This window comes from Penicillium nucicola, assembly GCF_028828085.1.
Source record: "Penicillium nucicola strain IBT 29836 chromosome Unknown utg000006l, whole genome shotgun sequence".
NCBI classification, from domain to species: domain Eukaryota; kingdom Fungi; phylum Ascomycota; class Eurotiomycetes; order Eurotiales; family Aspergillaceae; genus Penicillium; species Penicillium nucicola.
Window position 1 is genome coordinate 2,105,864 of NW_026643130.1, and position 13,424 is coordinate 2,119,287.

The 13,424-nt window shown below is 50.1% G+C and overlaps 4 protein-coding genes across 4 annotated transcripts; 1 reads left to right on the forward strand and 3 right to left on the reverse strand.

Annotated features, from left to right (window-relative positions):
* Positions 1-822: 822 nt before the first annotated feature.
* On the reverse strand, positions 823-6,716 carry N7511_006815 (urease Ure; the record flags this gene model as incomplete). The annotated part of the gene is made up of 8 exons (XM_057129192.1): positions 823-903; positions 986-2,902; positions 3,001-3,378; positions 3,441-3,467; positions 3,520-3,554; positions 5,441-5,846; positions 5,911-6,282; positions 6,654-6,716. The coding sequence occupies 8 exons, from the start codon at positions 6,714-6,716 to the stop codon at positions 823-825; spliced, it is 3,279 nt and encodes a 1,092-aa protein (XP_056983748.1).
* Positions 6,717-8,003: 1,287 nt separating this feature from the next.
* N7511_006816 (cytochrome b5 reductase family protein) lies at positions 8,004-9,105 on the reverse strand (the record flags this gene model as incomplete). The annotated part of the gene is made up of 4 exons (XM_057129193.1): positions 8,004-8,572; positions 8,619-8,693; positions 8,743-9,010; positions 9,061-9,105. The coding sequence occupies 4 exons, from the start codon at positions 9,103-9,105 to the stop codon at positions 8,004-8,006; spliced, it is 957 nt and encodes a 318-aa protein (XP_056983749.1).
* Positions 9,106-9,908: 803 nt separating this feature from the next.
* Positions 9,909-11,154, reverse strand: N7511_006817 (60S ribosomal eL20 domain-containing protein; the record flags this gene model as incomplete). Its single annotated transcript, XM_057129194.1, has 5 exons — positions 9,909-10,067; positions 10,119-10,295; positions 10,349-10,533; positions 10,937-11,036; positions 11,095-11,154. The coding sequence occupies 5 exons, from the start codon at positions 11,152-11,154 to the stop codon at positions 9,909-9,911; spliced, it is 681 nt and encodes a 226-aa protein (XP_056983750.1).
* A 98-nt stretch (positions 11,155-11,252) lies between these two features.
* csn12 lies at positions 11,253-12,863 on the forward strand (the record flags this gene model as incomplete). Its single annotated transcript, XM_057129195.1, has 6 exons — positions 11,253-11,821; positions 11,868-11,940; positions 11,995-12,147; positions 12,199-12,260; positions 12,308-12,728; positions 12,780-12,863. The coding sequence occupies 6 exons, from the start codon at positions 11,253-11,255 to the stop codon at positions 12,861-12,863; spliced, it is 1,362 nt and encodes a 453-aa protein (XP_056983751.1).
* Between the last annotated feature and the right edge of the window lie 561 nt (positions 12,864-13,424).

Here is a 13,424-nt window from a genome sequence, read left to right on the forward strand (position 1 = left end):
CTTTGTCAACAACAGCCACAAGTATGTCGCTCGTCTGGACAAGATAGAGACCCCTAACCTGGATCAGCACCTAAATCTCCTTTCATATAATCCCATATCTCATTTCCCATCTCAAGTGATTATAACAGCCATCCAACAAACACCACCAATAAATTTTCCAAACTCAAGCACTGAACATGCCCCGAGGCCCTGTCAAAACCTACCGTGATACTCAAGCAGCCCTCCTAAACTCATTGATGCGCCAATCTAAATCCCTAAAATCAAACCCAGCATCCGCACCAGATGTTTCAACGGCGCTGTTCGGGCTCATCTCACAAGTGGAAGCCCTCAAAAGAGCATCAATAGCCATGGCTACCTCGACCCGGTACAATCCCTACGTGGCCGCCAAACCGTATGAATATTTCAGTCGGGGGATCCCGGCTTTGTGTGATGATATCACGGCTTGTTTGTTTCACTGGGGTGATATACTTGTTTGTAGTGATGGGCGGAGGACGGAGGAGATTGTTGTTTGCGGTATTGAGGGGGTTGTTGGGAGATTGGGCGGTTAAATTCTAGATTTACTGAATGAAGAAAGAGAACGGAAGTGAATGGATGAAAAGAAAAGATAATAAAGAAGAAGAATCGTCACGTTCGTATGAAACTTGTATAACTCATGCACACAGATGAAAGCCAAACCGGAACTCGAGCTAGTTCGCTATCAACACCAAAATGAAATGAAGAAAAATAATAGCAGACGCTCGAGTGATGAGGTATAATGTAGAACTTGCAGGCCGTGAAAAGAAGTAAATGCTAGTATGGGGAAAGGGGGAGTATGCAAGAATTCTAGAAGACATAGTATGCCTGTGTTAGGGGCAGTTCGGTGGCTGGTTCGGCATCACAGAGCATGCCGTCTGCTTCGACGGTCTGTTGGGATGGTTGTTAGCATTGTATACCAGGTCAAGCATATGGATTGCCACAATGCAGGATGTAAAGGAGGTGAACTCACATAACTCTCCGGATCAACCTTCATCTTCGGCATGGTATCATTGAATTTCATATCCTTCTTCCCGACAGTGCGACAGTTCTTAACGGGCATAATTTGTTTCTTCAGTCCATATGACTGGACGATTCCAGCATCGATGGAAGCCTGCGAGACAAACATAATGGACAGTTGCGGGACGCGCGCACCAAACATCGGCCGCATAATCATCGGCTCGATGGTCGGGATCGAAGCATTCGGATCGCCCATCTCCGCAACCACAATCATTCCACTCTTGATCACAGACACCGGCTTCGTACCGAAGCTGCTAGCCTTCCACATGACCAAGTCGGCCACCTTTCCGACTTCAACACTACCAATGGCATGCGCCATACCCTGTGCCAAGGCCGGGTTGATGGTATACTTGCTGATATAGCGCTTGACGCGGAAGTTGTCAGCGCCAGAATCGGCATCCGATCCCAGCGGTCCACGTTGGGTCTTGTTTTTATGCGCCGTGTGCCACGTGCGCAGGATGACCTCGCCGCAACGGCCCATGGCCTGTGAGTCGGAGGACATCATGCTGATTGCGCCAAGGTCGTGGAGGACGTCTTCGGCGGCAATTGTTTCTGCGCGAATGCGGCTTTCTGCGAAGGCGACGTCCTCAGGGATGTTCTTTGATAGGTGGTGGCAGACCATTAGCATATCCAGGTGCTCATCCAGGGTGTTGAGAGTGAAGGGACGGGTTGGGTTTGTGCTACTTGGTAGGACGTTGGGGTGTTCGACGACGGAGATGATATCGGGTGCGTGGCCGCCTCCTGCGCCTTCGGTGTGGTAGGTGTGGATTGTGCGGCCCTTGAAGGCTTCGATCGTTTGTTCGACGAAGCCGGATTCGTTGAGTGTGTCGGTATGGATCATGCACTGCACGTCGTACTCATCGCAGAGTTCCAGGCACTTGTCGATTGCTGCTGGGGTTGAACCCCAGTCCTCGTGCAGCTTGAGACCGGCTGCGCCAGCTAGGATTTGTTCTTCGATGCTCTTTCGGCCGCAGTCGTTGCCCTTGCCTGTGATTCCGATATTGATAGGTAGACTGTCGCATGCTTGCATCATCTGGCGCAGGTGATTGGGTCCAGGCGTGCAGGTTGTCGCATTTGATCCAGTGCTAGGACCGGTTCCACCACCAAGGAAGGTCGTAATACCAGAGGCCAAAGCCTCGTCCACTTGCTGAGGACAGATCAAATGGATATGCGTGTCAATACCACCGGCGGTGACAATCTTGTTCTCTCCAGCAATGACATCGGTCGAGGAGCCAACAACCAAATCAGGATGCACCCCATCCATGACATCCGGGTTTCCAGCCTTTCCAATACCAGCAATGAGTCCATCCTTGATACCGATATCGGCCTTGTAGATACCAGTCCAATCTATAATCAACGCATTCGTAATGACTGTGTCCACGCACTCCGCATGGCCGCGACCAGAGGCCTGACCCATACCCTCACGCAACGTCTTACCACCACCGAAGGCACATTCATCACCATAATTCGTCAAATCATTCTCGACCCGAATCCAAAGATCAGTCAAGCCCAATCGAACCAAATCACCGGTCGTAGGACCAAACATGCGCGTGTACGCCTCGCGCTCCATGGAGAACCCAGAAATAAGCGCACTGTCCGCCTGGGGCTCAGGTACATGTGCAAACCCAGCAGCCTGCAACTTGGTCACAATCTCCTCGGCGCGACTCAGATCAACCGGTCCATTTGCCAACCAGTTTCCACCGCGGATGACACGATTTCCACCAATCTCGACCAGCGTCACCGTCTTGGTATCGCCCGGCTCGAAGCGAATGGATGTACCAGCCGGGATATCCAACCGGAATCCATAGGACTGATGACGGTCGAAGTGCAGCTGCGGGTTCGTCTCGATGAAATGATAATGCGATCCAACCTACACAAGGAAATTAGCACACGGTCCGACTGCCCCAGCCGCGCAGATCGCAGTTCCCAATCCTGCTTGCCACGCATTGTTTGGAGATCTCTCCGTACCTGAATTGGCCGATCACCCTTACTCATAACCTTCAACCTGATGCGCCTCCGTCCGCTGCTCAATTCGACGCGTGCGTGTTTGGCCGGAATGACCGCGCCGGGCATCTTCTCCGGGTGGAAGTCCTCGGGGTCAGGGTCGGCGAAAGCCTCTGGCGCAGGCACAGGTAGGAAGCTGCCGTACAGCGCTCTTTCCAGATCGCCTTCATTGCTACTGATGGGGTGGTGTACGGTCACGAGATAAGTACCCGAAGTGAAGGTTCCCTCGACTTGTAGCTCGACTAGTGTTCCGACGACCGAGGGGAGGACGTGACGACGACCGAGCATCGTTTTGCCGATGGACATGAGATCGGCGACGGAGTAGTGGCCATCACGGATTAGCTGGTCTTTGTTAGATTCAATTGGGGATTGTCTCAGGCATGATGCTCTAGATGGGGACATACCTCGTGCAGGACAGAGGAGATCAAGGCCTGGAAGTGGAGATTAGCACGTTGCAGAGGATCCCTGAGGCAGTGTACATACCACAGCTTCAGCATGGTTGAGCCGCACTCCACGTGCTAGGCGTCTCTGTGCCAAGAACCCGAGGTGCGCAATAGTGAGCTTGTCAAGCTGCCAGGATGTTAGTGGTTTGCCGTCGCGACTTCCGTGCCACCTACCTCCTTTGGAACGAGCTGCATGGCAGTGGAACCCGAGCCTGGGTCTTGGCGGTAAGTAAGACACTAAATGTCAAGAACCGAGGGGGGGAGGGTAGTATTGGATCTATGATCGGTGATATGTGATAGAACGAGTCTCTCTCTGTATGCGGACGTCCAACATAAAATGTGGAATGTGGGGGATATTTGACTGCCGTTCGTTTTCCGAAGATAAGCAGTTGATAAGTGCCGAGCAGGCCGATTGGGTCGGGCGATGCTATTTGACCGTTTTAGTCAAGGCGTTGCTAATTAGTTGGAACCGAATGGAAAAAAATTGTGTGTGAGTGGAGGATCGCAGGGGGAGACCCGCTTGTCTGATGGTTAACTGTTTAGCCACTTGGGCTTTGATATTCTATGTTCTATACTCTCTGTTCTATCTATTCTGGGACTGGGAGACCGTCGGCACTGACATGGGTTCACTCAGACTTAGCATACATAGTAAATTATGTATGCCAAGAGGGGAACTATATGGGAAATTATAGGAAATAGAACCTAGCAAGCCTACATACATACATCATGTCACCAACGATTCAATGATTCCATTTTCCAGGCATTTCAGCAGCCTGTCGATAGAGAATTCATTCCGAGCAATGAGCAACCCATAATCAAGACGAAAATCCGAACCCGTGTGAATGCGACGGCTTGATATGAATTTTCGGAGAGCTCCGCTTTGTTACGCTTGTCCCAGCAAAAATTTTCTATATATTCCATGTTAGCCAGAACAATGTAAGTAACACTGTTAGACCAAAGGCTTGTCTCACAGTTAGCCTAAGCAACATCACACTTTGTCTCACAGCCCTCTGCTTAACCCAAGAGGTCTTGATGACCTTTCTTCCTCGTACTTCCAAACTATAGCATCGTAATACCGCGGACAAAGGTGCAGCTCGTACGGTGTCCTTCAATAACGACAGGCACCTGCGACTACGTTAAGAACCCTTGATGCAAGACTAGAACAATACCAATGCCTTACCGAATCGCACACAGGGTGTGCACCAAGACAGCATCCGCAGTTCTTGAAGTTGCACGCGGTAACGTAGCATCCGGCCTCACAAAGCTCCAGATGAGTGTCGTCCTCGATCTACTCGCGGGTTGCAACATGGAGACACAACATGCACCATGTCTTCGAACGGTGGATGGGGATATTGCGCAGACGGTGTTTCGTTGGCGAAGGCATCATCTCAGGCTCCGATATCTCACCCAATGTAATCATGGTATCGACTTTGCAATCCCACGGTCTATCATGATGTGATATAGTCACACAGTTTATTTGTTGTGACGGCAAGAAACCTGTCGGTCTTGAAGTAGCGACCACCAGTTTGAAGCCACATGCAAGCATGCGGATTTGCGATCTTCGTTGTGCTCTTCGGGTTGAGGAGGGTCTTTGTAGCAGGTTTCTGTCACAGAGAGGGTGAGTGTGAGACATGATGAGTGAAAAAGGGATGAAGATGAAGTAAAGGTGAGGTGAAGGTGAGGGTGCCGGGCATCGGGATGGGTTAGACAAGTCAATGAAGGAGAAACAAAAAGAGGAAGTGATACCAAGCACAAAACAAGGCTAGACTTGAGGGCCCGGGGAGTGACATGTGTCAAGTGATGAATTGTAATATGAAAGTAGCTAAATACAGTTCAAGATCGAGTTTCAGTTTTCCCGAACGCCAAAGCAAAGCAAAAAGTGCTACACAAACAATTTTCCGCAACAGATATAGCTAAGAGACTCTACACTTAGGAAGTCTCGCTCTTGCGCTTCTTTCCACCCTTGCGCTTGGTATCAGCAGGAGTCTTGTCCTTGCTAGCAGAGACGGGCTCAGCGACAGCGGCCTTGCGACCTCTCTTCACAGGCGACTTGGCAGGGGTTTCAACCTCCTTGGCCTTGCTGATACGAGGACGCTTAACGGTGCTGCGGGGAGGAGTGGGGGTCTTGGCCTTGGGAGGAGAAGGGGACTCAGACTCGGACTCGGAGGACTCGGTGTCCTCGTCAGACTGGGCATTCTCAGGCTCGGCTTCAGCTTGCTCGAGCTCGTGCTCCGGCTCGGCGCCGGCAAAGTCCTGTTGCAGCTGAGTCGCAGCGGGGTCATGCTCCTCTTCGGCCTTAGTGGCCTTGTATGCGGCCATATCCTTCTTGTACTTTTCATAGTTCTCGGCGTAGATTTGCTTCCAGACCTGCAATGGGGGCGCGGTTAGTAGGGGCTTCTTTATCAATTGATCAAAGGCAGGAGATGCTTACCCCGCGGTCCTTCTCGTCCATGTTTTGCCAGCGGCGGGTACCCTCGTCGGCAACGTCCTTGGGGCGCGCATTGTCACCAAGATCCTCGGCAATCTGGCCACGGTTGGTCTGCATGAACAGGAAGTAGGGAGTCAAGGCGCGCTTGGGCGCATTGGGGTCGGCGGGGGCGCGCTTGCGCTTCTTGGGACCGCCAGCTTCGGACTTGGCACCGGGGCTGCTGGCGCGTCCGGGGAAGTCTCCGCCGGTGAAGGTGGGACCGAGGGGGAGCTCGATGTGGGCGCCCTCACCGTCGGTGATGCTCTTGACATGCTGAACATAGGCCTTGCCGAGGTCGGCGAGGTAGCTCTGGACCTCCATGAGGCGCATGACAATCTAATCTTGTCAGTGATGCCATTGGCAAAGAGGAAATAACAGTGCATGCTTGATTGGGGGTTGATGGGCAATGAGTTAGGGTTGGGGTTTGTTGGCGCGTAGCTGTCCAGATACGCGCCACATTTCCGAGCGCGACATTCCGACAGCGAGGTATTTTTTTTACAAATGAAGCTCAGCATAATGCTTCAAAGGCTTCACAGAAGATCTGCAAAGCTTCAAAAACACAATGCATAGCTCGGGGTTGAATAGAAACGAGGATGAAGTGAGACGCGCAACGCGGCATTGCGCACAAGAAAAACAACACGAAGAAAGGTGATAATGACGAAAGAAAAATACGAAATAAGCTTGAAAGGAAAATAAAAGAAACATACCAAGTCGCCAGCCCGACGGAGCTCTTCTTTGTTGACCTCGACGGTTTCATTGTTGGAAGACATGGTGGGCGGTCTTGCAGGGTGCTGAAAGTTAAGAGGGTGAAGAGAAAGAAATTTTCGGGGGGGGGGAAGGGGGGAGGGGGATAGGAGAGCCGAGAGAGGGGCCCACTGGCCAGAGACCCCCCGAACGCACCGGGCAGCCAACGCTACTTTCGGCTTAGGTTCAACTGTTGTCATGAGACCCCAAACTTCAAGGATTCCTGGGCAACACCGGTGCTCCCGTCCTTCCCAACCGCCCCGGTGATTTGCCCCTCTAGGCGGGGGGTGACACTGATGGGGGTGTTTTTTTTCTCTTCTTTCTAAAATCCACCCAGAATGCCAGAATCGTGTAGCTCATGAGACGTTTCGATTATATTTAGAATCAATCTTGGTCTTTTTCAGTATCTATCAATTTTATAAATGAGTTTTAAGGAGACGTACCTATGTTAGTTATGACGGATTTTGGCAGGTGTCCTGGTGATTTCATATGATTGGGCTTTCATCTTGTAGAATGGAGTCTATACGTAATTGATATTGTTCTTTTGTGGGATGTTCGCTAGTGCATATGGTTCTTTTTCCATTAATCGCCTACAGTATGTGGTAGTAGAGAGCCATAGGAAGACTGCAATCTGCTTTGGGGGGCTGGGGGCAAGGAGCTAATGTGCAGGCTAAGCGCCCCGCCTACCCCCCAACTCTTCAGGGTCGCCGAAGGCTTGCAGAAGCTCATCCAGGGTCCAACTTGGTTCCCAGAGTCATATCATCGATGTTGTAATGCAAATAGCACCCCGACAGTAGGTGCACGCGCTCCTACAGATGTCGACTATAGATTTTAATGTGCTATTGGTTTTTTTTTTTTTTTTCTTTTTCTTTTTCCTGCTACTTGCCACTTTTTTAGATCTCTTCGGCTTCGTTCGCCTACCCCTCCTCTCAGAATGTAATAGGTTATGTCCTGTGCATGGTATCCTACACCAGCTGATCTGCATTTTTCTTAAAAGAAAATTCAGTTGTTATGAATACTTCTCTCTTAGGACTTTCATCAGAAAGAAACAATTTGAAACAAGCATTCTTCTACACCGCTGGTCCTCAAGATATATATACATAGCTCCACTTGGGTCTATCCACTTTTACAAGTTCTCGAATAATTTGCACGACTTTATAACTGATTTAAGAAATGTTAATAAAGATATGCTCTAAATCATCTTGACTTCTAATGACAAAACATTGGCCTAGATACGTGGCAGTACGCTCAAAAAAGAAACCAATGTACACGTCTATCCTACACGTATTTCCAGCTATCTATTCTGTAACCATCTAGAACTTGAAGACCTGCTCCTTGTTGTAGCCGAGCTCCTTCAGGATACCATCGAGCTCACCCTGGTCCTTAGGGCTGACCTTGGGACCAGAGATAGCCTTGTACATGGGAGGAGGACCACAGATGAACAGCTTGATGTTGTCCTCCTTGGGCTCGGGGAGGACAGTCTTCAGCAGCTCCTTGGAGATGAAGCCCTTGCCGCCGACCCACTCCTTGGGGGGCTGGTCCAGAACGTAGAAGGCCTTGAAGCGCTGAGGGTAGGTGTTCTCGAGTTCCTCAAGCTCCTTCTTGAGGAGGATGTCCTTCTCGGTAACGTTGCCGAACACGAGAGTAACCTTGGTCTTGTCCTCGGGGTTCTTGAAGATCTGGCGGGCAAGCTGGTACATGGGGGTGATACCAGTGCCACCGGCAATCAGACAGACGTGGTTGTGCTTGTTAGCCTCCCAGGGGTACTTGACGATGGGGCCCTTCATGGACAGACGCTGGTCGACGTTGAGGGAGTGGATGTGCTCAGACATGGGACCACCGGGATAGGCCTTGACAATGAGCTCGAGGTATCCGGGGATTTCTGATTTGTTAGTAAAGGAAAACAAAATGATCGTGGTTGAACTTACCCTCATCGCTAGTGGGGGTGTAGGGACGGATAACAGCCTTGCCGCCCTCGGGCTTGAACTTGGTCAAGAGAGCGGCTGTATGAGGTTAGCGTGAGGACCTCAAAGCATGATTTAGATGACTCACAAGCAACAGGAAGACCAGAGACGGCATCCTTGTCCTCATACTCGAAGCGGAGACGCTTGGTGTTGCCGCTAAGGTTCTCAATGGCAGCGACCTTGAGGTCGATCCACTCCTCGCCATTGAAGACCTTGGGGCGGTCCTTAGGCTCAGCAACAGCGCTAGTGCTGTAACGGTAGACACCGGCAGCCAGACCAGCGAGACCAACACCGACGTAGACGGGGGTCAAGTTGGCCTTCTTGGGAGCGGCATCCGCAGAGTACTTGCGGAGGCTCTGTCATGGGTTTAGCTAGAATCCAAACAGACAAAGTGATGGCAGCTTACCTGCTTAAGGGGCTGTGCGCAGCGGAATGATTGACGGGCAAACATGATGGCTATAGATTGGGGGAGTGTGGAAGGGAGGAAGTGGAAGAATTCGGATTACATATGCGAAAGCGGACAGCTCCCTGCCGAGCATGACGCAATTGCAGTTCCTGGATTACGATGTCATCGCGGATTTACGGGGTTATAGGCTATTCAGGTGTTGAGTGTTCAGCAGCTAATCATACCGGCTTAATTGAGAACTAAATACTCGCAACTTATGTATGAAAATTAAAACCATCAACATTGGCGCCTGATATACAAGGCAACAAGGCCACAATCAGTACCCGGAGAGAGGGACTGGGATGCCGAATACCGGGTTCAACTAATCGAAGCGATCCGATATTTTGATCCAGAAATGAAGAATCAAATTTCAGTATGAGAAATTTGGACTCGAGCTCATTGTTTTGTTATCTCGAAAAAAAATTAAGAATAAAAATAAAATCCGCAGGGCAAAACTCAAGCATTTCCACAAGCGGCATTCATGAAGATCTAATGTGGGATGCACGTTCTAGTAGTCGGATCCCAGTGGGGTACATAACAATACCTCTACGGGGTATGCGGGAGATCTAGTCTCTGGGGATATGTATCATAATGGCATAATAAAATCTACACCCTACTGGGATATCAATGATTCAAGAAACCCGATGATTTTTTTCAAAATAACCTAGAGATGCCACCATACGGGACTAGAGACATCCAACCATCTTGCCCATCCAGACAGTGGTTTCCACAGACCATCTTTCATGCATGCTTGGCCATAAAACAGTCATTCATCCACACACTCCAAACCCAAACCCAGAACGTTACATTTAAGCAAAGGTCGAGGGGCGAGAGTGAGTGAAGATCTTCTTGCCGACCTTGGCACCAGCGCGGTGGGGCAGGGGGAACTTGAGGTCCTTCTGGAGGAGCTGCTTGATGTAGGGGCGGCGGATGCTGTCGTTGTTCTCGATCTCAACAACCTTGAGGATCTGTAGAATTTGTTAGATTGAATCCAAGTCTCGAATAGCCAAATAACATACGTGGATGGAACCGAAACGGGAACGGTGACGGGCAGCCATGTCCTGGTAGAGGGCCTCAACAGCGTCGGTGCGGCTCATCTCACGGAACTCCTTGTACATGTTGTGGGTACCGGAGCGCGAGTCGTAGCGGATCCAGATACCGAAGTTCTTGACCTTCAGGGGACGCTTCTCGGAGATCTAGAAAGAAATTAGCACCTCATTTTTTCGTGTGGGTTTCAATCCCAACATACCACGTTGAGGGTAACGATCTCGCCGTTGGCCTTCTTCATCTTGCGGAGAGCAGACATGAAGTACCAGAAACGCGACTTGGCCACAACAGTGTTGGGCGCAAAGATGCGCATGCGGTACAGCTTGGGCGTGGGGTTCGCCTCGTTGGGCAGGTGACGCCCGATGACCTGGTACTCAGTAAGACGCCCTGGAGATATTCCGTCAGTCATTGTTCTGAATATGATTTCGAATGTCCAGATATTCAATTCGAGGAGTGTGACGGTGCGCGGAATTAGTTGGCGAGAATTCGACAAGTTTCAAGGAGTCGATTGTGGATGTTGAAAATTTTCGAGATTCGATGATTAACCCAGATCGACGGCATTGTGCCCCTCCATTGCAGTTGATAATTGTCGTCCATTGCCTTAAATCCTTCTCTTTGTGATCCTCATGTCGGTATCGTGTCGTCTTGTTGCATCTCGAATTTCGTCCAATAATTGCGCGCACCGTCTCTCAAATGATCCAGGAATATCGGGAAGGGAATAGAAATCACTCACCCATCTAGAAGAATTGAATGTTAGTATTAATCTCTCAAGAAACCGAGTCAGAGGTACTCACTGTGATTGTCGCTGTGGTGGTTGAGTCGTTAGTGTGCCGTCGGTGGAAAACGAGAATTGTGAGGTTCCGATTGTGCTTAGGGTTACCGCCCTTGCCCTAAGCGAGTGGAGGCTTCCGCCTCACGCTAGTCCCATTCTGTCATTTCATGCGCCACGGTCAGACCGCCTTCATCACCCTCACCGCCCACCAGCCACAGGCTGGACTTACCCCACATGTCTCCAACAATCAATGGCTTTCTGTAAGTCACGGTTCTCCCCCCGTTCCGATAACTCACCCTGCATCTCACTCAGACCAGTGAGATCAAAATTGACCATGGGCTCCATTACAACGGGTTTCAAAGATGCATATCTAAGTGGATCTGGCCCGCATCTAGCTGCAGTGCTCACTCCGATCGCGACCCCCGATGACCTGAACCGACTGCGCTCTTTCTACCAATTCTCCAACGCCGCATACCTTTCCAAAGACCTCCAATACGCGTTACTCCATGGAAAGAATCTAAAAATTTCCAAGGCGGAGCAGAATACCTGGATTGACATCTTCTCCGCATTCTGGGAAGCTGTAGGCGAGATCCTCAAGTGTGAAGATCGTCACCCCGGTGCCAGTGTTGTCGCTGTCTTCAATGCCTGGAAGAAAGTTGCCAACACTTTGATCAGAGGGTACTCGAGCTCTTCTAGTCTCCCAGCTTGGACACTACCGTGTCTATACACAGTGGGAAAATACCTGCGTATCTTTGCGATCAATGCTGATCTCGAAGCCGCAACGCTGGGCTCGGCTGGCTTTGGGTTCTCGGACGATGTTGCAGCTGATGTTGAGAAGAATGCCCACCTTGAAAATGCTGCTCAGATTATCAACCGGATGTTTACTCTTTGTCTGAGTGACCGGTGAGTACTGACGAGATCTGTCGGACCACCCTGCTAACCAGACCAGGGCACCCATTGAGGAGTCTCGCAAGTGGGGTATTTACCAGATGACCAACCTGTTGTTTAAGACGTATTTCAAGGTATTTTTTCTCTTCTTTTACTATTGCTGAAGCCCGCTAATGTCTGTGGTTTAGATCAACTCTGTCGGCCTTACCAAGAACATTCTCCGTGCCATCAAAGCCTCGTCGGCCGATTTGCCCGCTCTCGATGCCTTCCCCAAATCTCACATCGTCACCTTCAAATACTACGTTGGAGTCATCCACTTTTTGGATGAGAATTATGTAGAGGTAAGTTCAAAGTCTGCCACAGGTAGTTGTCAAGACTAATTGATTGTGCAGGCGGAAGAGCATTTGACATGGGCTTGGAAGATGTGCCACAAAGACGCTTTGAAGAACCGAGAGTCAGTATTAAAGCTAACTACAAGCTGCTTTCGCTAATGGCTCCCAGATTGATCCTCACATACCTTATTCCCTGCCACCTGGTGACTACTCACACACTACCCACTAAGGAGCTTCTTGCCCCTTTCCCAAGACTTGAACAGCTCTTCCGGTCTCTTTCAATGTGCATTAAAAAGGGGGACCTGGTTGGATTCGATCAGGCCATGGCCGCTGGCGAGGAGCAGTTCGTCAAGAGACGCATCTACTTACCCCTTGAGCGTGGACGTGATATTGCTCTTCGCAATCTTTTCCGCAAAGTTTTCCTCGCCGGAGGCTTTGAGGAGCCCAAGGATGGCCAGCCAGCCATCCGACGAAGCCGTGTTCCCGTGGCCGAGTTTGCCGCTGCTCTTCGGGTTGGTACCGACACGAACGGCCGGTCCCGAGTGGATATCGACGAGGTGGAATGCTTATTGTCCAACCTCATTTACAAGGTAAGACGTCTTGATTTTTAACTAAAGGCTTATTGACTCACTGTCCTCTAGGGCCTCATGAAGGGATACATTGCTCGCGAACGTGGCATCATTGTCCTCAACAAGAAGGGTGCTTTCCCGGATACTGGTGTCTAAGAATAAGCGACAACGGCAATGGGAAGGAATTCGCCATTCACTGATACCTATCGACAAAGTTTCGATTATGTTAAACATGTCCACGTTGGACTGCATCAACACGACTGACATACTCAGCTCACATTCCACAGTACTCAAGATACTGATCTGAATAGCTGCAACGCTGTTACCGACCAAAATGGTACATCCAAATAAGCAGAGTGATCCTTGGCATAATGAAATGCAGAAGAAGGTCAACCAGATCACCTCCGGTCCGGTCCATACATTCGTATCGACTGTTGAGAACATGGCCACCAAAGCCATTATGGATCACGAACTTACGAAGTTATTAACAATGAATCAACAGTTTTCAAATACATCCATTCCACCAGTAAAATATAGTACTACACGTATCTGAGCAGTAGCCCTAGACATTTTCAATATCCAAAGAATCCTACAATCACTCCATCCCATCCCATCCCATCCCATCCCATCCCATCCCATCCCATCCCATCCCATCCCATATCCAAACCCAAACCCATACCCAAACTCAAACTCAAACAAATACACCTACACATACAT